The sequence below is a fragment of the Dermacentor albipictus genome, chromosome 10, assembly GCF_038994185.2.
Source record: "Dermacentor albipictus isolate Rhodes 1998 colony chromosome 10, USDA_Dalb.pri_finalv2, whole genome shotgun sequence".
In the NCBI taxonomy this organism is placed as follows: Eukaryota; Metazoa; Arthropoda; class Arachnida; order Ixodida; family Ixodidae; genus Dermacentor; species Dermacentor albipictus.
The window spans coordinates 61,798,900-61,825,322 of NC_091830.1; the positions used below are offsets into that span (position 1 = coordinate 61,798,900).

Here is a 26,423-nt window from a genome sequence, read left to right on the forward strand (position 1 = left end):
CGATGGGAGGATGGGGAAATAAGGGGCGTCGGAGCCGGCGTTTCTTCCCTTTTTCCCCCATTTTTTTTTCGTGAAGAACTGCGGGAAAACTTTAATGCGTTGGTGCCGCGTGATTGTTAACGCCGCACAAAGTTTTCGGTCGTTAGTCTTGGCGCTTGCGCAACCGCTGTTGCCTTCTCCCGTTTGCGCGCGTGCTCACCGTCCGTCGTGGGGTGAAGCACGACTTGCAGGGAGCAAGTAGCTTAGTGTGTGCGTGCGTGCTTGTTTGCGGCACAGTGACGGGAAACACGTTAGCCCTGACGGTAAAGTTAGGGTGGCGCGTGGAAAACCGCAGCTTGCTGCGGTTTTCTATCTGTCACGTGGTTCTTCGCTCTGCGGCATGCAGTGATCGTAGGGAATTTTAAGGAATGACAGTGAAGTCGGCTTGAAGTTGACTCGCGTAGCCTTGTAATCTTGGCCGTGGTAAAGGCAGTTATGATTGTGGACTGTGCCGACAGAAGGGCGTGAATAAACAGCCTGTCAGATGGACTTCCACAGCCGCGAGTTAATACTCTTTGATGGACTTCATTTGGGCAAGACAAGTTACATAAGTGCGGATGAGAGGCTGCGCTCAGTTTGTGCCCTAGAACAAGCTATTCTCTTTGGTCGTTATGCTTATCCACGTTTGAATATTCCCAATTTATCCTTTACAATGTTATGCCGCGTGGGGAGAGATTTCTTCACGCTTATGCAGAGACTTGTTACGCTTCTCCATACCTGCCAACGGTCCCTAATTTTTGGCGTAGTTTACGATCTTGGGCTCGTGCTACGATTTTTCGAATGTGACGTTAAATTTTATGAAGAGAAAATATTCTGTTCGCGGAAAAGTTCCCTAGATATTTTCGGAAGTCCGATACTGAATGCACACCGTAGCAGTGCTCGCTTCGTGCAGGTTTATTCGGGCAACTTCCCATAGTAGGTTATGTCGGCAGCATCAAATTCGCTGCAAAGGTCACTGCCATGTCAAAAACAATGTGCTACTTGCCAATTTGTTCTGTTTCGAATTAGTTTGGGCTTTTGTTATACGTCTGAGGTTCAACGAAATGTGTTGTGCCCCACAAAAGTTGCGCGCTCAGTCCGAAGTTTAAAGAACTAAACTTCTAATATCCTCCCACCTCCTCCTTCCCGGGTTCATGCCTGGGTTTTTTTTTTTACGAATTTTAACGTTCACAGGTTGGCCGGTATGCTTCTCTGTTTTCACCCGTGCACGAAAACGAGCACCTGTAGCGGTCCCGTGTTAACGACGTTAAATCAATCGGAACAATCCAGAACATATCCTGAGCGGTATCCTCAACGTATCCTCAGTGGTATCATCAATGTTCCGCTTGTGAGCATCAGGTCGCACGTTTGAACCGCCGTCGTCAACCTTGTGCACATTGATTTAGGCGGGTGTTCAACTCCAGGTGTGTAGAATGAGTGCGTGATCCCGGCCATTGTCTCTCTCGTAGCCCCTGTGTTGATTTAGGGCGTTGAACCCTTCGCTCCAGGATCAACACCCCCAAGTGGAAACACACAGCTTCTTTGCATCTCGCTTGAGACGAAGGGCTGTGGGCTCTTAACTGTATTGCGGGCAGTATATGCGTGTCTGGTGAACTAAGAGAGAAAGCCGTAGCTTTTCGAACGCAGGTTCCTAGTACCTTTTTTTCAGTCGAGAAATTTCGTGGCTGTCCATCTGCGTGACCACCCTAATGTTCGTTCTAGAACGGGAAAAGCTGTGCGCGTTGTACCGCCTGGGGTCAGCAGCTCTGTGAACCTGAATGAATGCGAGAGCGAACGGTAAATGTAGGCTTAATGAACGAGTACTTGCGATGTGGTCGGTGGAAATCTAACCTTCTAGTGTAGTCGGCAAGTTATTGTGCTCAGCCGCCGTCTGTGCTCGTGTGAAAAAATAAAAGAAAGAATCTTGCAATCTTGTTTCACATTGCTTGCGGAAAAACGTCGGCGCCGGTCGTTTCCATTTTGGCTCCGTAGTATGTCTAATACTGCGCATGAATATCAAGCGGCACTGAAAAATGGCGGTACCGGAGGCCCCACAGTGGTGCCAACTAGTCATAATATGGCGCAAAATTTGCTTGCCCGCCGTTTAAAGGTGGGGGGAGGAGCGAAAATTTCGGGTAACAGAGTTTCCTGAAATTACGCGGCGTACGGGTTTCTTGAAAGTTTGGCTGCTGGCCCCATTTCCCCGACCCGCTTCCCTTCGTCGACACCCCCCCCCCCCCTAACTTTTCCCCAACAGGAAAGAGACCTCGCCGGAACCGTTTACGCATTCATTATATTTTGCTCGCTTGCCTTCTTGCGGCCTATAATAGCGTGGCGCTGCCGAAAGGAGGGAGAAGTGGCTCCATTAGGCTCTCTCTAATAGCTTTTGACAGACCCCCCCCAAACCGTGGTTGCTCGGGCCCCTTTCTTTCGGGCTTTGTTTCCGCGCGCGGACAACCCCGCGCGGGCTCTTAATGCTTCCGCGGCGTATTTCGTGCGTGTTCTCCCCTCCTCCTCTCCTTCAGGCACACGCCCGCACCGGCGTCTTGGGCTTCATTATGAAGAGGGGCGACAGCTGGCGTCAAACATCGCTGCGTTGGCGGCGGCGTAATTAAAGCGAGCCCCGTCGTTGCTACGGCCGGCCGTGGGACCGAAAGTTGTTGGACGTTTGGTTTTGCTTGGGGACTACACACGCGGGAGGTGTTGCCGGAGGTGTCGTGCTGGCCGTGGGGCGGTTTGGAAGCCCTAGCCCGGCGGCACGTTCCGAACTTGTCCTCGCCAGCGGCCGAGCGCCGGGCGGTCTGCGTGGGTTGGCCCTGCATGTACCGTCGTCGTTTAACGATGGGTGCACTTTGGCGCGAATCGCGCCGGTATTGACCTTCCTTATAGACGAAGAATTGAGCGTCTCACTTTAAGAAGCATGTTGCTAGTTTATATAGTCGGTGCATTCCCGCGACCTTGGATGGATGGGACCTGGATGGGCAACACAAACGTTTCAGCCTGTCCGTTCACCTAATCGTACTTTTTTTGCGGAGTAGCTGGAGTATGCGGCGGCGTGTAGACGTGAGCTGTAGCGCGCTGTTGGCGCCATTGTTATGCCGCTGAGTTCAACCGAGCCGCGTGAAAGTGTTGCCGCAATATGGGCGGTGTGCTCATAGTAGCTGGCCGTGAAGGTGTCAGAAACAAAATGCATGTTTAGTAGTGTCCTTCCTTTTCTTCGACGGGACAACGTCGCGTAATAACGTTATAACAAATGACCGTGTATTGTGTACCGTAATGATAAGTCTCCTATAGAGAAGGTTACCTTTACGGAAACGTATGTGGCAGTTAGCTAAATACACGCGCACCACTGACGTGAACGGCACTGAACTGAACTTGTGGTCGTATCTTTTCTAGCGGGCTAATAATATTCTAATGTACTTACGGGCCGAAGGGAAAAAAAAAAAAACGCCATTGCCTGACCGATAGCTTGTGGCGTTCTTTTCAGCGACAACGCGCAGGAACTGTTTTTGTGCCCTGTGGCAGCTCTCACCGAATGGAAAGAGCCGCCATGCCTAAATTGGGGCGAAGTTGTCGGCGTCATTACGCCGGCAGCTATTGCGGCTCATAGTGCGTCATTTATGTAGTAGTTTGGCGTGCTGTGGCTGAAACACCACGGTACACTACGGCGCCACTAGCGTTGCTGGTCAAAACGGTTCTGCGGAATACCGCACGGTGGAGGAAGTGTCGTGGAAGGGGTAATTGTCATCCGCCCGAACATACCACGAAACTACAGAAGAAAACGTACTCTGCATTCTCAGAAAAAAAGAAAAAAAAGCTTCGTAGTCGATTATTTCGCTCTCGCGGCTGCAGTGTGATAGCCTCCGCGGTTAACTCAGATGGTAGGTCGACCGGCCCAAAAAAGCGTCTGTGCCGAATTTCGAATCCCGGACCAGGAGGAATATTAATTTCCTCAACGTGGAAGCTTTCCTTCTGAGAAAGTGATGTGCGTTCCCTTAGTACCTTCCTGCCACATCAGGGTGCATGACAGCTATCCCTTTCGTCGCGTCTACGAACGCCATCGCTTGCGGTTAAGGCGCTGCGAACGCTTCGAAAAAGAAAAACAAAGATCCCCGTATTTACTACGAGGAAATTGCTTATCCGTGGGAGTGGCGCGGTTACGTACTGTTCTGGGCGCGACATTTATCTCCTGCTTTCCTTTCGGCTTGCTTTATTCTTGCCTCGATTTGTTTTCTTCGAGTATATATTGCGCGGTAAGCGTAAGGGTTGCTAGTCGGCACCGCCTCTTCGCAACTTGAGGACTGACACGTTGTCGGCCATCTCTCTCTCTCTCTCTCTCTTTCGGACGCTCTTGAGAGCTGCCATTCGCAGCGTATGTTTTTTCTTGTTTACTCCACTCTTGCGTTTTCTTTTTCCCCACCGAGAGTTAATGAGGGGTTTAACGCTATTCTGTAATCATTCTTTGGCGGTGTCCCGTGTGCTAGCTTCCTCCTCCTCCTCCTCCTCATCCTCCTCCTCCTCCTCGATTCTCGGTGCGTGTGCTTTCCGCACCACCTCCAACGCCGCTCTCTCGTCCGTTCGCTCTTACGTTCTTTTTTTTTCTTCTTCTTCTCCGGCTAATCTCGCCTCGTACACGCCATCGAACGATACGTCCCATCTTTGAGGTTCCGAAACGGTTTCTTTTCTTTTCTGCCAGCTTTGCCGAGGCTAGTAAAAAATAAAGAGAACAAAAATCTGAGAAGAGGTTTCACTTCTCCCGCGTTTCTTTCTTTCTTTCTTTCTTTCTTTCTTTCTTTCTTTCTTTCTTTCTTTCTTTCTTTCTTTCTTTCTTTCTTTCTTTCTTTCTCAGTGTCTGGTTGTTCACCTGAGCTCGCTGGGGAAATTAAATCGACCCACGTCGAATTTGAACGACGATGCGCGGCTCATTAATCAGGCGAAGATGGAAGCATATCTCCCCGGCCGACGTGGCTTATGAGCACAGGCGAGACTGAGAGCGAGAGAGAATATACCCTGAAGATTCGAGCGCAATTTTCTTCGAACAGAAGAGAGGGAGAGAGGGAGAGCACGTTGTCATTTTTTTCATAAGTGCGGAAGCACTCGGCACTTTGGAAGATTAACGACGATATTGGAACGAGAATGGGAAGAGAAGGCGGCCGGGCTTCATAATGATGATCCTCGTAATAACGCTTTAATTCACGGCCGAACAAAGCGCGAGATCTCTGGAACATGCGGCGAGGCTGAAGCGGCGAAGAAGTCTGCACTTAGCAACAGCCGTATCTTTTTTTTTTTTGGGGGGGGGGGGGGGTTCGAGGACGGGGTGGGGGGCGGGAGGTGCTTTCGACAGGCGATGCGGCTGTAATGTTACTTCCATTTCACGTCAGCGGTTTCGCTTTTTCAAGCCGCCAGAAGTCGGACTGATGAGAGGAAATGACGTTCCCACGTGTTGTAGTTTAGCTGGAAGGCACTCACCGTTGTGCCGCCTGAAAATGAATGTCTCTCAGTTGATCTGTGCACCTGTGCGCATTCGTCTGATCAGTCGTTCGGTCGGTCGAAGTTCAGGCCAAGCCGGTCAGTTAACCCAAGTTGATTCAGTCTTCCTATCCAAGTGAGGTCAATCCGTGTTTAGATTTTTTTCTGAGCCAGTTGAACAGACATGATAAAGGTACACTGCTTCCATCGCTCTGAGTCTGTCCTAGTAAGATTTGTCTACGTTGGTCGGTCAAATTGATCCCCTTCGCGCATTCTTCTCAGGGTCTCCGAGGATGGTGTGGTGGGTTTAAGCCGCGCAAAGAGGGACCGTGTCCTCACGACTGTTGCGATGTTTGGTGAAACGTTGCCCGGAACGGCCTGTCAACTGGGACGCTGCTTTGGGAGCGAGGCTGAAGATGGCGGCTTGTCGTTTTCGCGTGGGCCAAAACTCGCGAGGACGTGTGTGACGCCTGTTTTGCGTCACGCCGTTTGAGGTTCGCAAGAAAGGAAATGTCTTCTGCAGTATATTAGGCGAAGCCGTAGCGGAGATATGACATCTCTGTCTCGTCGGGCATGTTTGGTTTACTTGCCGTCACTACGGCTGAATGGCGGCGGCCTCGTCCATCGGCTTGGTCGCTGGCAATTCGACGTTGTGTGTGTGTGTGTGTGTGTGCGTGTGTAAAGAGCAATTGCAGCCAACGATGCACGGTTACGCCTTCGCAGATGTCTTGCGTGTAACCATGTTGCTCTTCTTTCTCGTTTGATTTTTTTCCTTCCTCTTCCTATACTGCCCAAGGTAGCAATCATCTAGGAATCCGAGTTTGAGCGCCCGTGACGTCACATTGTCGTTTGGCGCTCAGGGCACGCTCTAAGTTATATTAAATGGGCGGGAAAGGGCGATAGGAAGATAAGGTTTGCAACAGGGAACGTCGAAGATATGAATATTATATGTGCAACAGCTTGAAGCGCGTGGGTAATGTGTCTGATAGATTAGTAATCGCTGAGAATTGAGTAATTGATGATTGTGGGTATAAATGTCAGAACGGACTCATTCAAAGCAACAATGTTCGTTTATTTACCACATTCAAGGAAGCGCTGCAAAAAAAAAGCGCTTTACTGTTCATTTTTTTTAACGTCTACTCTATTATGGGTAAGACTCGGTAAGGTCTTGACTGTAAGCATGCGCTTAATTTCACGCGGCGCGGCCGAACGGCTCACTGACTTGAGTGCCCTGCTTGCTTTCGTTTTGCGCAGAACGATGAATTCTCCGGTGGGCAAGGACCAGCCTGACCCGGACGCCATCAAGATGTTTGTGGGCCAGATTCCGCGGTCGTGGGACGAGAGCGACCTGAAGAAGATGTTCGAGGACTTTGGGCCCGTCTACCAGATCAACGTACTCCGGGACAAGGCCACCGGAACCAGCCGAGGTCTGTGTCTCCCCCTCCTTTCTCTCGCCTGCCACGCTCCGCATGAACCGCTCCGCATGAACCGCTCCGCATGAACCGCTCCGTATGAACCGCTCCGTATGAACCGCTCCGTATGAACCGCTCCGTATGAACCGCTCCGTATGAACCGCTCCGTATGAACCGCTCCGTATAAACCGCTCCGTATAAACCGCTCCGTATGAACCGCTCCGTATGAACCGCTCCGTCTCAATCGTCTGTACTCGTTGCTCGAGGCTGACGTCAAATACGTGCCATTTATGCGCATGCGCAACAACCGCTCCTCGCAGGCGATGAGGATATGGTCGGAAGAAGCGTCGAATAGCTCCCGTAATGCGAGTCCAAGTATAATGCCAGGCACAACAGTGTGGCTGGCCCTAAATCTAATCTAACCCTCCTAATTGGTAGTCAGTAGTAGTCATTCAAAAATACAATAGAAGAAAAAGGAAAAAAAGAACCGCTTTCGTTACACGAATACAACACCGGAACCAAATTCAGCGCTCGAAAATCCGCGGCAAAGTATTGTACGCCGGACCTTACGACGCGTGCCCGCTCTTGTAAAGCTTTTTCCAAAGCGAGCCAGCGCTCATTTGGGAGATGGAAAACACATAAGACCTGTATTATGTTGGCGCCTCTCCTTTATATAAACAACGAAAAATTCCACTGCGCGTTCCTCGTAGCCGGTGACTGCGGGCCGCTTTTGCAGCCACATTACTGAAATTGGGTTCTACCATTTCCTCGTTCTTCTCCCGAACGTTTCCGTCAACACCGTGTTCTCTAATGGGATGCTACGGTGGCATCACGTGACACGTCGCGAGGTCGGAAGGCGGCGCGCGTGGACGCGGCACTAGGCCGTGCTTGCACCGAGGCATCGAGCGGAATCCCTATTCGGGGACCACTTTTTCATTGATTGAGTATCACCTCACTGGCCACTTCGTTCGTTGAGTTTGACCATGTACGTATCTCTTCTGGAATCTGAACTTCGCAGCGAGTAATGCGGTGTTTCCTTTTTTCACGCCACGAATTCTTTGCGAGGCATACGTTGCGTTTCCGATGTTGAAAAATAACGTCTTGGAAACGGTTGAATTAACGACTTTGGTCTCGTGAAAAAAAAAAATAGTTGGCGTAATTGTGCTGAAGGCAGTGCATGAAAAGTACATGTTCCTTCAGCGCAGTTTTCCAAGTTCTTGTTGGAAGGCACCGGCATACATTCGCTTCTCTCGTTTGTTGATATTGTTGAAAGTATGCGCAACAACGTAATCCATTATAAGCTTTGATAATTGACGATGACGTCTGATTCCGTAAATGATAGCTTCGGTATGTTTCCGAACGGGTTAATAGCGATCGTAACAAGTTAGCATTTCGTAGTGCAGACGACACCGTGGGCGTCTGGGAGTCGTTTGTCGAATAAACGTTACTATAAAGACAGATCCGCCCACCGGAACGCCGTCTTTATCGTTGTGGCCCCGTTGAGAGAAATATATATCTTTTTTGGGGCTCGTATCGCTAGATGTGGATGTGGGGGGAAGAACAAAGCTACAGGCGCACACATTTTTTTCACTTAGGGGGCTGCGTCATTTTGAGGGAGGAAAATTGAAACGCGAGAGTACTTTGTTGTTCTTTTGTCAAAAAGAAACTTTTCAACCGAAAAACGAGGGAGTGGACAGAAAAGATGGAGGGGGGGGGACGCCGGAACGTTAGGAAGCGGAGTTGGCTACAGAAGAACAAAAGGGAACGAAGGGTTCGTTACTGTCCTTTAAATTTTTTTATATACGTCGGCTCACGACGATGATGGCACATTGTTTCCCTTTTTCTCTTTCCCTTTTTTTTCTCCCGTTTTGTCCCCCTGCGGTAAGCGCGTACCGCGCCAGAGTGGCGTCGCTTCGTCTTCTGTCCTCGTTCCCCTCGGACGCTGTCATCGTTTCGTGGGTGACAAATTGCCCTCGGAAATTCCCCGCGGCGCTTTGTTTTTTTTTTTCGTTCCATTCTCTCTGTGTCGCTTTCTTTCCTCTTACTCCTTCCTTCGTTCGGCCCTTAGTTTTTCAGACCCGCTTACTCCGTTCGCCTTCGTTTCCCGCCCGGCTTCCCTTTTGTCTTAGCCTGGAGCACCGCCGTTGGTTTGCGAGGCGTTCGCTGGGGACGGCCAGCGCGACTTCTTTGTGGCCGGTGTATTTCTGGCACCTTCACTATCCTTGCCGGCGCCGGATGTTTTGTTTCGCGAATTGGCTCGCGCGAGCGTTCGCGCCGTTGTTCGTTTGCGGACGCCCCTCTCGCGGGACGTTCGGCGCAAACTGGTATAGCTACTTTAGTGTGAAGCCGATGTAGTCGGGTCGAGTTCGCTTGTCGTGTAGATTCCGCTTGTCGTGTAGAGTCCGCTTGTCGTGTAGAGTCCGCTTGTCGTGTAGAGTCCGCTTGTCGTGCAGAGTCCGCTTTTCAAGTCGAGTCTGCTTTTCGAGTCGAGTCTGCTTTTCGAGTCGAGTCTGCTTTTCGAGTCGAGTCCGCTTTTCGAGTCGAGTCCGCTTTTCGAGTCGAGTCCGCTTCTCGAGTCGAGTCGAGTCCGCTTCTCGAGTCGAGTCGAGTCCGCTTCTCGAGTCGAGTCGAGTCCGCTTCTCGAGTCGAGTCAAGTCCGCTTTTCGAGTCGAGTCAAAAAGCGAGTCGAGTCCGCTTGTTGGGCCGAGTCCGCTTGTGCGGTTGAGCCGCTTGTCGTTTCGAGTCCGCTTGCGGGGGCGAAGTAGGGTCGTGGAGGCGAGTCCTGTCGACTCGAATCGTCCGGTCGACTCGGCCAACCCGGTTACCAAGATGCAGGCAAACGTGACCTCCGGGTAGGCAGGCCTCCGTCAACTTGTACCTCTTGACTCCTTCCGATAGCATCGAGTTCATTGAACGAAGCGTATGCTTGGCACCTCGATTGTCATTGCCCGAATTGCGACCCGTTGTCGCTGTGCCGGGAATCATACTCAAGGTAACAAAAACGTGAGGGCTGCTTTGGTGCGTTGTTTCGCGATCCGTTGGGGATTCGGCGATAAGTCGCGCGGGACAAGAACAGTGGACACAACGAGCGCTAGACATAAATTGAATATTTGCCGGCACACATTTGTAAGCGTTACACAAATCTCCAGGGCTGCGCTCAGTTTCGATGCGTATTATCGAAACATTGCATATCAGTCACTGCTTGCGCAGGACAGATACCGAAGCGAATGCTTTCTTCTACATTCGTCTGTGCTAGTTCCGCTAATGGTACAAGCGTGTAAACAGTGACCGAAGTGATTACTGCGTTCATTACACCGTGATTGTTAAGTACCGTTGGCGCTGCCATTAAGTGATGCGAGAGCGTTTTCCGATGCTCGTTACAGTCCCATGCTTGCTGACGCAGCGCGTGCTTTTTGACTGCCTGTACACTCATGACAGTCTCGTGAGATGCTCGCGTTTCTTATTTATTTCTCAACCATAAATTGAAGAGATATTAGCGTCCAGGCAGCTGGCAGAGGACAGCGCGTGTGCCTTTCTGTCGCTTGCGAAACGCGTTCTGAGAAGAACGTGTGATCCCGGTCAACGTTGTGTAGAAACTAATAGCGTTGATCCCGGTGTAGGTTGCCGCCGCTGCCTGACGTCGTCGACGCTGACGAATCGCGTCATTAGGGAGAGCTCTGTCGCCCCCTCTCCTTCTCTGCCAGCTTTTCCCAACTTGTTACTCCAGCTGGTTCTCTAACTGACAATTAGCGGTTTGCTTTGCAGTCGCTTTTGTTGCTCCTGCGATTTCCCGTGGATATGGCGCGTGCCCCCTTAGGCAAAACGCTCATCTCTCTCTCTCTCTGTCTCACCCGTCCTGTTTAACGTTCTTTCCAATTTCCATAGTACTGACGCCTCCCTAAATTGTAATTTCGATAATTGCATATGCGGCAGCCCGTTACTCGTCATCATTGCCTGCCACTTCTTTCTTGTTTGCTTGTTTCTTTATTAAACGGAAGTTAAGGAAGGTGACTTCGTCGCCTAGCATTAGGGATAACTGTAGACCGTCAAAATTAATCAGCAGCCCTCCCCTGTGACATCTCATATTTCCTGTGTTGGCATTAGGAGTTTGAGCGGACACGAAAGCGAAACACTAAATCGAATTGAACAAATTAAATATTTAAAAGCTCACTCACTCACTCGCACACACACACACACACTCGCACACACACACACACACACACACACACACACACACACACACACACACACACACACGCACGCACGCACACACTGCGAAAGCAAACAAAAGGAGCCTTAATTTCCGCGTTGCCCTAATTCCGCACCCTTTAACCCCCCTTTTCCCTAATACCCTATTCTTCGCCGTTCCTTTATTCTTCGCTATTCGCGTCCAGGGCCCAGACTCCGATGAGGAGGAGGGCGAGCGGCAAGAACGGCGGAGGAGGAAGGTGGTGGTTGGCGGCGCTGGCGATTGCCAGACGCCGTCCGTCTTCCTTAGCGAGCGTTCGCTCGCTTGTGCGAACGAAAACGATGGCGGTTACACAGTGTATATATAGGTTGCTGTCGGGCTCCGCACCATGCGTTTCTCTCTCTCTCTCTCTCTCTCTCTCTCTCTCTCTCTCTCTCTCCTGTTGTGCTCCGAGCGCCCGTCGGCATTGCACGGTTTTCGAGCGAAAAATTGCACGACGCGCCCGCGCGCGCGCGATCGTTTCGCGTCTCCTTCTCTTTCCTTCTCCCTTCGGGTTTCAGTTCTCGCACCCCCCTCTCCCTCGGCTCTTTTTCTTGGCTTCTGCCGGGGGAGAGTGGAGAGCAGCGGGGGGCAAGCGAAGGCGGCGTGGATCCGATTAATCAAACGCGCTAATTCTGCGGCTATACGGCGCGTCGCCGTTTCCTTCGTTCCAGGATTTTCGTCGCCTTTTCAAAGTTGGGTTCTTCTTTCTTTGCCCGCTCCCGTGATATGCGTGCGCGCGCGCATTTTTTACAACCTCCTGTTTTCTCGGGGGTGTCGGCAACCACCGTGTTTCTCGCCTGGCTGACCCTCGCCGATGCAGCCGTTGTACCCGACGAATGAGCGTCCATATATAACGCTCTCTCTCTCTCTTTCTTTCTTAGCCTCCATTCCTTTTGCTTCGTTTGTTTGTTTGTTTGTTTGGCAGTTTGCCTTGCTTATAGCGCAAATGACCGTACAATAGTTCGCGCCGTTTCTTCACGTCTTTAAATGCGGTCGTTCTTTTTTTTTCTTTCTTCTTGCGGTAATTTGCCCTTCCTCCCCATCTCAATCCCCACTCTGCCTAGTTGTGCCGTTTATCCCGTCTAGTTTCCCTCCGTCTTCCTCGTTCTCTCTCTGTAAGTATCCCCTTCGGGGGGGGGGGGGTACTTACAGCTGCCGGGACTCGCCCCGTTACCCCCCCCCCCCCCCCCCCCCGCTTCTTTCTGTTGCGCCTATTTCACGCAGTCGCGGTCGCACCGCTTCTCGACATGCTCCTCCGTCGCCCGTCTCAATACGAAGGTGTCAAGAAAAACGTTGGCTGCTTCTTGGGTTTGTCCCGTCGCAACTCACATTTCACTTTATTACCGTTTCTAGTTACCCTAACACTCACACACAAAGAAAAGAAAACGAATGAATAAGGTGTGGACGCGCGCAACTGCACCTGACAGAGAACCCAATCCAGTATGCACTGCAAACTCGTTGCAGAGCGTTGCGGGGACTCTCAGCTGGAGGCTCACAACTTAGGAGCCGGACAGCAGAGAGGATGGGGAAGGTAGTGAATTTGAACCAAGAATCCGCGAGGACGTAGAAGTATGTAGCAATATACCGAAGATATAAAAATACGTATAGGCAGAGACGCCGAGGATACGAAGTTTTAGGAACAGGGCACACAGAAAAAGAGGAAACATGTCATGACCTATCATTTATCTTCGTCATACACTGTTGTCATACTATAGCCAATTATGGCACCTATAGCAAGTTAACGAAACCACCGTGAAAGCACCGAGACGTAAGGCGGATAGATAGATACTGTCAAAGTGGCAAATGTTCGCCAAGAAATAGCTCTCATTTAATAAGCGACGCTATCGGCCGCGCATGCAAAATAACTCGAAGGGAGTGCACAGGAACGCCAGACGTGCTTCGGTTTTCACGTGCGGAAAGTGTCTTGTGTTTTCAGTCTTGATGGGAGCCCGGCTCCCATTAAGTTCCTTTATTCTTGCACGGTTCGCGTTCTTGCGTAAGCAACATGCTTGCGTCACCTAGGCTAAAGCTCTCTAATGGTTCGTCGAGCGAAGGAGGTAGGGCGGCCGTGCCCCGAGAGAAGCTACGCGCTACGCGTGTGAACTCCGCCGCCATGCAAGCCGCGTTGCGCCACGCCATACACACGTGCCTGCCCGGCATCGGGTCGTCGCCCATCTGCGCGCGCGAAGTGCTTCGAAGGAGCGATGCCGGACCGCTGGCGCCGCCCCAGAGCATTACTTCGACTCTCTGCTCGAGCATCCGTGCCGAGGATGCGCGCTTAAGTGGCGGCGGTGGCTATCGCTTCGTGCCCTCCCCCTCTCCCCTTTTCTACACCCTCCTCCTCTTCCGGCTTGTTTCTTGATTGTCTGCGGGTCGTAAGCGCTTCCTAATCGATTGCGTAATTAGCGATCTTTAATCGGGGATATCTTCGTTCTAACGAGCGCTGTATACGCGACAAAGGGTGGAAAGGGGGTGGCGGCTGCGGGATTGAGAGGGAGAGGGAGGGGGAGAGACGTGCTTAAGCTTCGTAGCCGCCGCCTCTGTTTCATGGGCGGCCAGGACAACTCTACCTCGGATGCAGACGGCGAGGTAATTCCGGAAGTACTGCGGTGATTAAGCCGTCTGGTTTGTTCGGGCGGCCGTATTCTCTCGTCGAGGCAGATGATGCGGGCGTGCATTGCGACGGCAGCGAGGGAAAGGACGAGTCGCCGCTTGTTTTTACGACGGTAGCTGTTGTAGGGGCGCTTCAACGAGCTCTGACACGATGTTTGGAGCTGGTGTATATGTCTTGTTTTATGATGATCATGATCAACGGGCCTCTGCGATCGCCTTTACACGACCACACGCTATTCTCTTTGTGCGTGCATGTGCTCAGGCAACCTCGTCTTGCTATCGTACTTCTGTTCCGGATGCTTCCCCGTCTTTCGTTTAGTGTAGCCAACCGGGCGGTTTGCACGTTAACCTTCCGACCTTTCTGTTGTCACATTTCATCTATATGTTGATTTCCTCGCCTGAATAAGTCACCAAAGAAAGAAAAGAAAAGAAAGAGGTTGTCCTTATCATATTTGATCTCGGTCTGCAACGTGCGAACCCATGTACCGTCGTCGAGCCGTAATCGTGCCAGCTCGTAGGACATCTTGCCGTTAGCGTTTGTGGCGTCGCCGTTGTACACTCCTCGGACCCCGTTGCCGTTTCGTATTTCTCGTCATCGTCGCATCGTGATTGTTTATCGTCCGTCGCAGCTGTTCGGCTATCGCGTTATGGCAAAGCCTTCGATTTAGTCTTCTGTTGATCCGCTGGATCTCTTGGACCAAGCAATCTGTTGGAACGGGCACTTACAGAAACGGGGACTGCATAGCTTTGACTAGGTTTCCACGCTTTGCCAGTGGACGCATTCGACTGGCCCGGGGTCACCCAGATTCCGGACGATTGCTTAGCTTGCATTGACGTCATCATATAACCTCCATCCTGGGGCATTGGAACGGCGAAAAGAAGCATAAACAAGAAGCGTGAAAGCGTGACTGCACCACAAGCGCCTCTTGCGTCGAACGACAAGGCGATAAAAGTGAAAAGCCGGAGCAGAACAGTCACCATTAGAAAGAAAGAGCATGCGCGCATGATGATACGGTACACTTACGTCATCGTAGCCGCCATGTTTGGCTGCCAGCGAGGCGAGAGCTGCGTCCGTGACGTCACGTGAAAACTGTAAGCAGCCTGATTTTCTTGTGCCCTGTGTTCGTGCTTAGAATGCTATACCAGTGAGAGGGGTGTGGGTGGGGGAGGTACATCAGTTTAGTTACTTTAGTGCCATCGATTACGGCAAATGAACGTTTTTTTTTTCGTTTGCGCGAGCCTTTCTTTCTTTCTTCGCTCTCTTGGCCTCTCTATCTCGCATTCTCTCTCTCTCGCTGTGCGTGCCCATTTCGACAGTATTGGATTTCGTCGATACCGAGACGACACCGTTGCCACGAGGATGACCTCGTGCTGCGCTTTTGGCTGCGAGTGCTTGCCGGGGCAGTAATGACGGCGAAAGGGGGCCTGCACCGGCGGCAAGTCCCGTGCTGTTCCGTCCGAACGATCGTTCATTCCCTCCCTCTGATCAGCGTTCCTTTGCCCGTGCACGTCGCCGCTTCCTTTGAGTACCGTGTCGTACACGCCGTCGTTTCACTCTTCTTCTCGCGCAGGGCACACGCTCTATTTCTGCGCAGTGTTACGAACTTCCCACCGAAGTCACCAGTGTTACGAATTTCCCAACCGGTGCCGCCAGTGTTACGACATCCAACCGGTGCCGCCAGTGTTACGAACTTGCACCGCTGCACCACGATTACGGCTTTGTGGTCCCGTAGCGCTCTTCACCCGTTTCGTGACAGAGCGTTGGTAGCGAAGACTCCGAGCCTGGCGTCGATGAGAATAACAAAAGGGACTTTATACATTATATACAGGTTATCATACAGGACATAAACGGATCGGCACTGGGGCCGAGAGCTCACACAAACGCGACTGTTCTCGCACGACGGCGTCCGGCGAAAACGCGTGACACATCTCACCCCAGTCGGGAGCGACCCTCTCTCCAGGTGGGGTCGGCGGATCCTGTTTTTCAGGCGGCTTGTCACTGCTTTTATAATCCCCGAGGCCCATTGTCACTCAACCGGCCCAATACAAAGTCAGCACACGACGGTCGTCCGAGGGGTCCAACCAGCGACCGCGCTGGCCACTCGGTTCAAAGTTCGCGCGCGCGGTGACCTCCAGGCAAGGGAGGTGCGGCGCCGGGCCGTCGGGCACACGCGGGCACGTCAAAACACGCTGCTCCGCCGAGGCTTCTCCCGCACGAAGGCGCAGCATCTTGACTTGTGAAGGGAGAATTATGGCGCTCGCAGGATAGATTCTGCATCTTGCAGATTCGGGATCCGGGCTTGTGGTAATGGCACAACAGCATCCCCGCCCTCAGATAAGGCGCCGGGAAGACGAGCTGCCTCCACGTGGCTCGGATGCCAGGCGCGCACGTTCGTCAGGCTCGTCCAAGTTCACGTCCAGTGTCGGGACGCCAGGTAACCTCACGTGCCCAGGTCCGACTCGCCAGGACAGGAGCTCTGCTCACCACGTCGTCGCCAAGGCACCTTGACCAGCTCCGCTCGGGTCGTTCCTAAGACCTTGCTTCTCGCCACTGGTCCCGCTTGGTCGTTCTGCAGCTTGCAAAATCGACCGGCAAAAGGCAACACCCAACACGAACAAGTGCCCTCTGTCTCCCGTCAAACACCAGACAAAGCCATAATTCAAATCAACCTAATTAATCGCTATCCCCTTTTGCTCCCGCTGCAACAAGAGGCAGGTGTACGATCTAGCACACAAGGCTCAAACAATCAGTGTTCAAATCAACAACACAACAAAATAGAAACAATTATTAATCATCACTAATAATGACAACTAGAATGGTCCCCTTGAAATCGCTTGGACCGAAAACATACTTCTGAGGAAGCAAATGAGGTCATTCATTTTTCCCGGCGATACTTTCGCGGAATCCGAAGCTGCTTATATTTGCGACCCTGCTTATCCGTGTAGCGGCGGTACAATAAGCCAGGTTCCTTGCCAAATGAAACCTCCTTTTTTTTCACTCCCCGTTTGACGCTCTTCCTCAGATCGGCTAGTGAACAATCTTCTTGTTGTTCGCGAATCCGAGTTTCCCTTTCAACTGCAGCCTGCTCCTGCCAGCTGGCGGAAACCGGAGCGAGTGTGGAGCCCGCGTCGCCTAATTGCGGCGTCGAGTCTATATCGCGGCTAGCACTGCACGCGTCACTCCCACTCACTTCCAGGACCCGCTCGTCTAGGCCAGCCTCCGAGCTCTGCCTCTCCCGTGACTGCTCGCCACTCAAGTTACCGTGATCGGTCCGTGTGCCGCACCGCTGTTCGCTCACCGACGCTAAGTCAAGTTCCCTCGACAGCGGGCGCGCTTTGGATCGCGTGGGGGCCATGTACGCCACGTCGGCAAAGAATGATTTGCCGTGATCCCTCAGCAGCTGCTCCGAGCTATTTGAGAAGAGGTAGGAAAATTGCTCTGGGAGGGCGGCTGACACAGCGGCTTCGGTGTTAAGTTTCCCAAATTCTCCTTCAATGCTAACCGTTGCGATCGGTAAACAGACACTCTCCTTCTCGGCCACTTGCCGTATCCTAACGCACTCTCCCGTAAAATCACTCGAGGAGACGAAAGACGGGTGAACAACGTCCATAGTTGCTGCAGAGTCCCGCAGTGCTCGGCACTTCTTGCCGTTTACCTTAATTTCCTGCACATAGGGCTCCAATAGACGTATGTTTTTGTGAGTTTCCTGTATCGTTGCAAAAGCAATTCTCTCTGGGCAGCTTGCAGCGATGTGCCCTTGCTTTTTGCAATTGTAGCAGGTTAACGGTCTCCGTTTTTCAAAAGAACGCGTCATTTCGTTTCGCTGTTTCGGACCATCGTCATCATTCTGAGATGTATTCTGCCCTTCCCTTACAGTTTCTTTGGTAAGGGATTCGTCGTCCCGAAACTCGCGACGCGTGATTTCCTTCCGTTCGTCGGGCTTCCCGTAAAACCCATCTCTTCTATCTGCTTTTTCTATGCGCACTGCCTTGCTGTGCAAGCTGCGGCGTGTGTAATACTCTTCCGCTAACTCTGCTGCCTTGTTTAGCTTAACCTCTTTTAGCCTATCTTGCAGCCAGAGCCGGACATCCTCATCAATGCAACGGTAGAACTGCTCCAACGCGATGCATTCGACAATTTTGTCGCGGTCGTCGTAAACCTCTTCGCCCTTCAGCCATTCCACCAGGTCGGCTTTTAGACGAAACGCGAAGTCAACATTCGACTCCTTACCCTTTTTTGCATACCGGAACCTCTGCCGGAAAGCTTCGGGCGACAATTTGTACTTCCGCAGTAGCGCTTCCTTCACATCACTGTAGCTCTCAAACGCCTCTTTCGATAAGCAAGTTATTACGTCTGATGCCTCCCCAGGAAGCAACGCTAACAGATTCTGTGCCCAAAGGGATCGCTCAATGCTATTCCGTTCACACACGTGCTCAAATTTCACGAGGTATTTGGCCATATCCTCTCCGACGACAAAAGGTGGAAGTTGATCGCGTATTCTGGGAACATTAGAAGTGAGACTAGGCGCTCGCGAGCTATTTCGGGTCTCCAACTCTTTCATTTTAAGCTCGTGCTCACGCATCTCTCTCCTTTCCTCCTTTTCCTCCTCGCGACGTTGCTGTTCTCTCCTTTCCTCCTTTTCCTCTTCGCGACGTTCATTGATACCCGCCAAGGCCTCTGCGGCTTCCTCAGCCGTTACGTCCTCAGTCCTCATGACCTCAAGGATCGCATTCTTTCTTTTGGTTGAGCCCAACTCAATGCCCAACTCCTCACAAATTTCGAGAAGTTCCTTCACCTTGTACTTCTCCATCGTTCACACTGTCCTCCTGCTGTTTACCCTTTTTGAATATACCTGCCGTACGCTACTATAACACTACTAGTAAGACATATGCAAGTATTTCACACACTGCCCTGTTTACCCCCTCAGCATCCCCTGGTTTTCAAAACACTCTTACTAGGCTTGAAACACACAAGGTTATCACAATGCAACACCAAATCCTTCCCTAAGCTACTATAACCTGTGTCAGAGAAAGTCTGGTGTTTGAGGTAAACTTCAGGCACTCACCGCGCCGAGGTAGCTGATGCCGGTCAATCCCGTAGCTGCCATCCAGTGTTACGAACTTCCCACCGAAGTCACCAGTGTTACGAATTTCCCAACCGGTGCCGCCAGTGTTACGACATCCAACCGGTGCCGCCAGTGTTACGAACTTGCACCGCTGCACCACGATTACGGCTTTGTGGTCCCGTAGCGCTCTTCACCCGTTTCGTGACAGAGCGTTGGTAGCGAAGACTCCGAGCCTGGCGTCGATGAGAATAACAAAAGGGACTTTATACATTATATACAGGTTATCATACAGGACATAAACGGATCGGCACTGGGGCCGAGAGCTCACACAAACGCGACTGTTCTCGCACGACGGCGTCCGGCGAAAACGCGTGACACATCTCACCCCAGTCGGGAGCGACCCTCTCTCCAGGTGGGGTCGGCGGATCCTGTTTTTCAGGCGGCTTGTCACTGCTTTTATAATCCCCGAGGCCCATTGTCACTCAACCGGCCCAATACAAAGTCAGCACACGACGGTCGTCCGAGGGGTCCAACCAGCGACCGCGCTGGCCACTCGGTTCAAAGTTCGCGCGCGCGGTGACCTCCAGGCAAGGGAGGTGCGGCGCCGGGCCGTCGGGCACACGCGGGCACGTCAAAACACGCTGCTCCGCCGAGGCTTCTCCCGCACGAAGGCGCAGCATCTTGACTTGTGAAGGGAGAATTATGGCGCTCGCAGGATAGATTCTGCATCTTGCAGATTCGGGATCCGGGCTTGTGGTAATGGCACAACAGCAGCTATATGTAGGCTGAGCTTCAGTGCTGGCTCCGGTCTTAGCAGCTTTTCGTTTCTAGAAAAAAAAAATGGCTGTGGCTTAGCTAAGGTTAAGCCCAGGATGCGAAGCATACTAGCCTTTATTTTAGTTGTTGAACCACTGTTTAGCCTGGTGAACTGCTGTTGCTTGGCTATATTTGGTTCGGCTAGACGGAGAAACAACCCATGCAGGCTAACGCACGAGCTGAGACCCGCCATTGTAGCTAGGCGGCCGCAGGCGAGCGCATGAGTTGAGCCTCCGCTTTTGCAGCTGTTATGACGTCATATGGTAGCTACGCGGCCGCGCGTGGCGCAGCAAGGAAGAGCGTGGTTGTGCGGCTAGTATGCTTCGCATAAAAATGGCCAGGCTTAGCTTGGTTAAGCCAAGAATGCGTTGCATATTGCGCGAGTTGGGGCCCAGCTTTTCCTCCGGCTGTCGTGACGTCACGTCACGTGGTTGCGCTAAAGGTCGATGGTGGCTGCCCGGCCGCCCCGAAGGGCTGAACTGAGTGATTGCATTATGCAACGCATAAAAATAGAAGCAACTTAATAACAAACATAGCAAACTTAAAAGAGAATAGACCCACATATGAGACGCGCAGCAATGAACAATGGCTCACACCCTCAATGGTAGCTACGCGGCCGCGCTCGGCGCAGCAAGGAAGAGCGTGGTTGTGCGGCTAGTATGCTTCGCATTAAAAAAAAAAAAAAAACCTTCTTATGCCAGCGTCAACCAAGATAGCCTTGTATTAGGGGCACTCCTCGACGTCAATACGCTGCTTCGGTCCCATGGAGAACCTTCTTTACTCCTCGAATCAAGCGGTTTCTCGAATGCAATTGCGGAACTTGTCGGCATATCACGGCAGGATCGGAGATGCTTGTGGACATATTGTCACAGCCCGGTAGGAGACGGGAAAGCCGGCGTCGAAGACGTGTAAACGCACTTTATCAAAGCAGTTAACGCGACGTCGTTGTCTTGTCTTGTCTTGTGTCCCAGACAGTGGCGCGTACCCACTATGGGGGATTGGCCAAGAAGCAGGCGGTTTTCCGTAAGGTTAGAAGTATAGAGAAACTAGATTTGAATAGCGGAGCGTGGGACGATAGAACTGTAATTTAGACTTGCAGTGAAAGTATTGGTAAAAATGTTGATAAAATAATTTAACGTAAAGAAATTAAGTCATAGAAACTATGGATAATCGTAGAAAATCAGCAAGGTACTCTTTTTGTCTCTCTAATAAAATTGTAAACGTTGTCGTCTCTGTTTTTCCACTCGCGCGCCACTTCAGCGTCGTTCTCCATCGCCTGGCGCATACCCGCGGCGACCATATAGGACGTGGCAATATTTATTGCCGGGTCATCAGGAAATGTTGAAAGTTGTGTTATTGAGACTCTAAAGACCCCGGCGCCATCGCCTTGTGCCGTACTGGCGCGCCATGGGCACGGGCCAGCAGTCTTATGGTGCAGTGTGCTGTGCTCGCCCGAGGAATGTCCGTAGCTCAGACAGGCCACAGCAGTGGTGAGTAGCAGGGCACAGTAAGATGATCCACGAACGCGGAAAAACGAGTAAAAAAAATAAAATAAAAATGCTTATTCATGAACGCTTGCACAACGACCAGGCGTATAAGTAGCCAACTCCTGAAATAGCGAAGGACAAACACGCGCACTCGCCGGTGCTCTTTAACGACGAGCTGCGGCAACGTCTCGCCCATTTATTAGGACGTCTCGCGGTTCTGTTACAGCGCGGGGCGCATGTTTCGCTTAGGCCTGACATTTCCTGCGTCGCTGTACCCGAAATAGCACTCGTGTGTCCTTGCCAAATGCGCACTTGTCGATAGGGCTCACCTTGTGCACTTGCTATAGCCAGAGGGGTTTCGTCAGAGCGATCGATCGGCCGTCAAATCCATTGTTCCCCGTCGTGGCTTTCGCGAGCGTTGAGGTTTCGACTTGCTGATGCGGACGTAGTTGGGAACTTTTAGACGCTGTGACAGACGGGGAAAAGCAAGTGCTTGTGTTGGTCCTCTCGCTTTCTCCCCCCCCATCCATGAGTGCGCCTGTCCTTTTTAATTATTTATTTGTAAATAAAGAAGACGTTTGGCCTCCTTTATTGTCGCCGGCTACTGCCCTTCGCAGGTCGAGCAACGCCTTAAAGCGCTGCAAAGACTGAACAACACCGAAGACAGTCGAATGTCGCGAACGTTTGCGTAGTTCTGAACACGAGTAAAGTGTTATAGGGCACGTAAATATTACCAAGTCATCGCGAAGCTGCGAGTTGTACTTGCACTGTCCAATCATGTCGGGACTCGAGCGATCGGTCCGCGTGTGTATTTCTTTATTATTGCATTTGGGCCTGCTACGAACTTCTAAATGAGGCGTTTCTTTTACAGACTACGTTTGCATATGTTTAATCTCTTCTTGAGGTAACACGTTATTTTACGAAGTAACTATTACTACCAACTATATATATTTGTAGTAATTTTCACCGTCTTGCGTATCATTTTTTGAAATTCGCAATATTTCCGGATGTTTAAGTGATATTTACGCAGCAAACGTTCCCGGAACTTGCGGACATGTGTCTTTGGTAAGTTTAGAGCGCAGTTTAAACATACTTTTTTAGGTGAACTATATCGATGAGTGCCGAGCAGTCATTGCCAAAATCTATGACGTCACGGGAACGTGGGAATCCTCCCGCTGATCGGTCTTCCTTTTGGCCAACTTCAGAAGTCAGTGCTTTACGCGTTAGAGCCATGCAGCCTAGCGTAATGTATTTGATACCCTGTGTTTGATACATCATAACGCTCATGAGCATGAGGACGTGGAAAACTAAGTCAGTGCTATATTTTCCGATACGTTGGAGGGGAAGCTTTAGTTGTGGATAGCGTAGCAAATCAATTACGACTTAAGTTAACAACTGTAGTAATTAATTCTTTGTCAGAATGACAGTTTCATTGTTTCATTTATTTGTACGGATTGCACTCTCCAGTGCCAGAAATAGAAGCTGTTAAAATTTTTCCTTCGTAGAAAGAGAAGCGAAGAGAAAACGGCGGGGAAGTTGCGGGGTTAAATTTCCTCTTCAGCGCTAGTTTAAATAATCGATCAGCCAATCGGATCTCTTTTTGTGTCCCGGGCATCACGTAGTCCCCTGGTGGCCGCGAGTAGCGTAGTCCGTCGAGGCTCTTGTCGCTCTCCGCCATGTGCTTATAGCGGCCTCCCTGTGGTCTGCCCGTACAACTTGCGCGGTGCCATACGCGGCCTGGTTATAGGGGCTGTCCGGTTAGCGTGTATATACACGCTTCGGCACACGCAAAAAACCGATGCCGCCTCTTTTTTTTTTTTCTCTCTTCGGCGGACGTTGGAGAAATGCGGTCGCTGACGCAGCAGGGAAACGCGCTGTCCGCTTGATTTATAATTTAGGCCGCAGCGCGGCGACTTTTTTACGAGCGGCCGGGGCCGGCTCCGCTGGAGTCGAAGATGAAGGGAAGAGGGCGAGGTGGTTTGCCGGCCTACTTCCTGTTGCCTCAGTATATGCAGTGGCCTTAGTTCCGTGCTCTGTTTCCTTTTTCCTCTTTTATTCTTCTCTCTCTCCTTTTTCTCCTTTCAAAATTTGGTCTTTCGTTGCTCTCGCGTCCGAGCTCTGATGCATGCGAATTCGGCTGACCCCCCCCGCTCGTCCTCGTGGCAAGCTGTGTAAAGGACGAGTCAAGCTACGTCTCTCAGACTCCGCGTGCAGTGACCGTGCGGCGAAAGTCGGGGGGGGGGGGGGTGGCGGCTAGGGGTCGGCCAACCAGTAGCGAGAGCCGGCTGCGTGTTGCAGAGAAGGACGGAGGAGGAATCGCCCATTGCGCGCTACTTATCCTTCCGTGAAGCTTCCAGACGGTCGGCGTCCGATCGAGAGGCGGACAATGGACGAGCCCGTTTCGGGTTGTCTGTTTTATTTTTTTTTTATTTCAGGTTGACTGACACGCAGCTCGTATCTTTCGCTGCTCGGTATGGTGTTGGTTAAATTGAATACAGTCGCCGTCTTCATAAGAGAGAGAGACAGAGAGAGGGACGTTAATGGCAGGAAAGCGGAGGAAGTCAGCCGGAGGACCTTCGTCTCTAATCTGCTACTCCGCGTACGCGAAGGGTGCAGCCACGTCTCAAAGCAGATAGATAGATAGATAGATAGATAGATGGATAGATGGATAGATGGATAGATGGATAGATGGATAGATGGATAGATAGAGAGAGAGAGAGAGAGAGAGAGAGAGAGAGCCGTGGGCATGCGTGCGCCTGATTAAGGAATGCGAGTAGGTGGATTGAATCCCACGGTCATGTCGACGCTTTCACGGGAACGCGTTTTTTTTCAGTGGATTAGTTAAATGACTGGGCCTGGCCCGAATGGCGGTTCTTGTCGGCGGCCTTTCGACGCAGTTCTATCAGCCTTACGCCGTCTCGTTTTGGACTAACGTTGCTCTGTGGGCTTCTTCGCGTGCCTTTAGGTTTCGTTGTAGCGAAGGCGGATGGTCGGCTGGGTACAAGTGTACGTAGCTTGTAGAGACGAGTGAAATGAGGTGACGCGTCTTGCGCCATTTGGCAGGATTGTGAACTATTGGTCAGGAGCCGCCTGCTGCTGCACGAACGTAGAGGATCGTTTATTCGTTAATAATGCACCAAGTCTACGGAATGTTCTTGGTGGTTTTCTGAAAATTGCAAATATCACACACGTGATTTAGCGATGTGTGCTGGTTAACGATGTGATTAGGTAAAGAAATAAAACCTAGTTTTATGTACTAGTCGGCAGCTCGCTGGCTATCACATTCAACTGCTGAACCTTAGGTCCCACGCCCAATTTTCTGCCCCATAGGCCGCATTCTGACGGCAAGAGACACTAGAAACGCTCTTGTACCGCGCTTTTTTGGCGCAAGTTAAAGGACAACATTTGGTGCGAGCTATTTGCGGACTGCTCACTGCGTCTGCCGTAGCATTTGTGTTGTTTGGACGTTAAATTCCATCAGTATGCAGCTTTGCCATAATGGACTAGAAAATTAATGCAGCTGGCATGTACAAAGTGAGGTGTCCCGAAAGCTTAGCCTGTCGAATTCACGCTGTCATGCGAGAAAAACTATACGTGCTCGTTCGGTGGTGATTGCTGCCCCGTAGCAGCTGTGCATGATGAAGGGGGGGTTTCGTTCATTCGGAAATCGTGTCGTACGAATGGCTCATCGTTCCCGGCAAAATTGAAAAGAACATCGAGCAGTTAAAACGGACGCGTCATGTACAGTCGACCAAAAACGTTTACGGACCACAGGATCTCAGAAAATTCAAAATATACGAGCAGCCTTTAAAAGCACCCAGTAAAATTGTGCATCACAATGTTGTTCGCATGTGCCACAAAAGGCTGGAAATGGGAATAACAGTCTGTGTTTTGAGGCTGAGGAGATATTCAGCTTTTTGTCAGATCTCTTGGTCCGTAAACTTTTTTGGTCGACTGTACATTTCTTGCACGTATGTTTGCTTTGTGGAGGCTTCGTGAGTCCGAAGTCAGCGCGTCTATTCGGCCGTAATTGAGTATTAGAAAGTATGATAATAAATTTTTTTCGGCGAATGCGCTTCGTATGCGGAGTACTCGGACATTCGCAAATGCCCCCCCCCCCCTCCTCTTCCTCCGTCTAGTATAAGATATAAGAAGTTCACACGGGGTGTGTTCATGTTTGAGGGCATGTGGAGGGTCTCGAGTGGTTGCCTGTACTCGCCATAGGTCTTGACACGTCATTTTTCGTGGCCCCCTCATGTGCCTCTGTAGTTTCGTGAAAGGAGCGGCTGGGGATGTGTTGTGGAGCAGCGAGAGCGGGCGCGATTCTGGGGGTTTCGCGGGCCATTTACTAAGAGCAACTTTCCGGGAGCCGGCAGCAGTCTTACTTGAGCCGCGTGGGGCTGCGCTGATTTCTCGGAGAGGCGGCAGCGTCCTCCGGGACGCCCGGTGGAGGCTGTCCTCTTCCGCATCCCTCTCTTCCCCCTCTCCCTTCACAACAGAAAGCTTCGAATCGCTCTAGCAAACTGCCAGCGCGCCGCAGCTTAGCCCACAGCGACAGGGGAAAAGGGGCCATGGTAATCGTGGAACTTCCTCGCGTTCCCCCTCGGGAACTGGGAACACTCCAGGGCGGACGTTTCTTAGCGAGAAGCGTGCGTGCCTCTGAAGGCCTCGAGTGCAAGCTCTAGGCGTCTCTGTGTGTAGTCGGTAGGCTACGGCTACTGTACCGCGCGCCTTTCTTGCTTGTACCCTTCTGACCTCCTCTCGAACTTTCCTTTTTTTTCCCTCGCCGTTTCGTTTTCTGCCCATTATACCGAAACGGCGCAGTGTTATACCGTTGGGGGATGCCGCCGGGTTCCCCCGAAGCTGTTGCGGGGAAGTACACGTCCTCGGCTTTCCCTCCATTCCTTTTTTTCTCGCGCACGCCTGGGGGAATTGAGGAAGCACGTAGTGCAGCGCGAGGGCCGAGTGTCGCGCTTGGATAAGAGCTCGAGAACCGTGCAGCGCTCTCGGTTGTGGCCCGGGGCGCGAGTGCGTTCGGTGGCTTTTTGTTTTTTGTTTCTTTTCTGATCGAGGCCGGCCGCCTCTGACGCGCCCGTATTCCTCTGTGCCAGCGTCTTCTTATCTCGGTTCGGATTCTCCCTGTCGAGTGGCGTGAAGGTTTCGCACACTTCGCGGGCTCGAGCCGGGACCCGTAAGTGAGATACGTCTCATGCGTGCGCGCGTGCAGAGTCCCTTGGTGTTCCAGTGACGCCGTATGGCTGGCGAGTTCGTCCGTGCACCTGTGTTTGTTCCCGGTGGACGCTCTGCCGAC

The 26,423-nt window shown here is 51.6% G+C and overlaps 1 protein-coding gene across 5 annotated transcripts in view; it reads left to right on the forward strand.

Moving 5' to 3' along the window:
- Positions 1-26,423, forward strand: part of LOC135917624 (CUGBP Elav-like family member 2) — a 562,919-nt gene that overhangs the window by 63,228 nt on the left and 473,268 nt on the right. For all 5 annotated transcript variants that reach the window (XM_065451194.2, XM_065451193.2, XM_070528146.1 and 2 more), the window contains exon 2: positions 6,742-6,914. In XM_065451194.2, coding sequence (XP_065307266.1) covers positions 6,746-6,914 — 169 coding nt within the window. In that variant the 5' untranslated portion in view covers positions 6,742-6,745. The remainder of the gene's footprint in view (positions 1-6,741; positions 6,915-26,423) is intronic.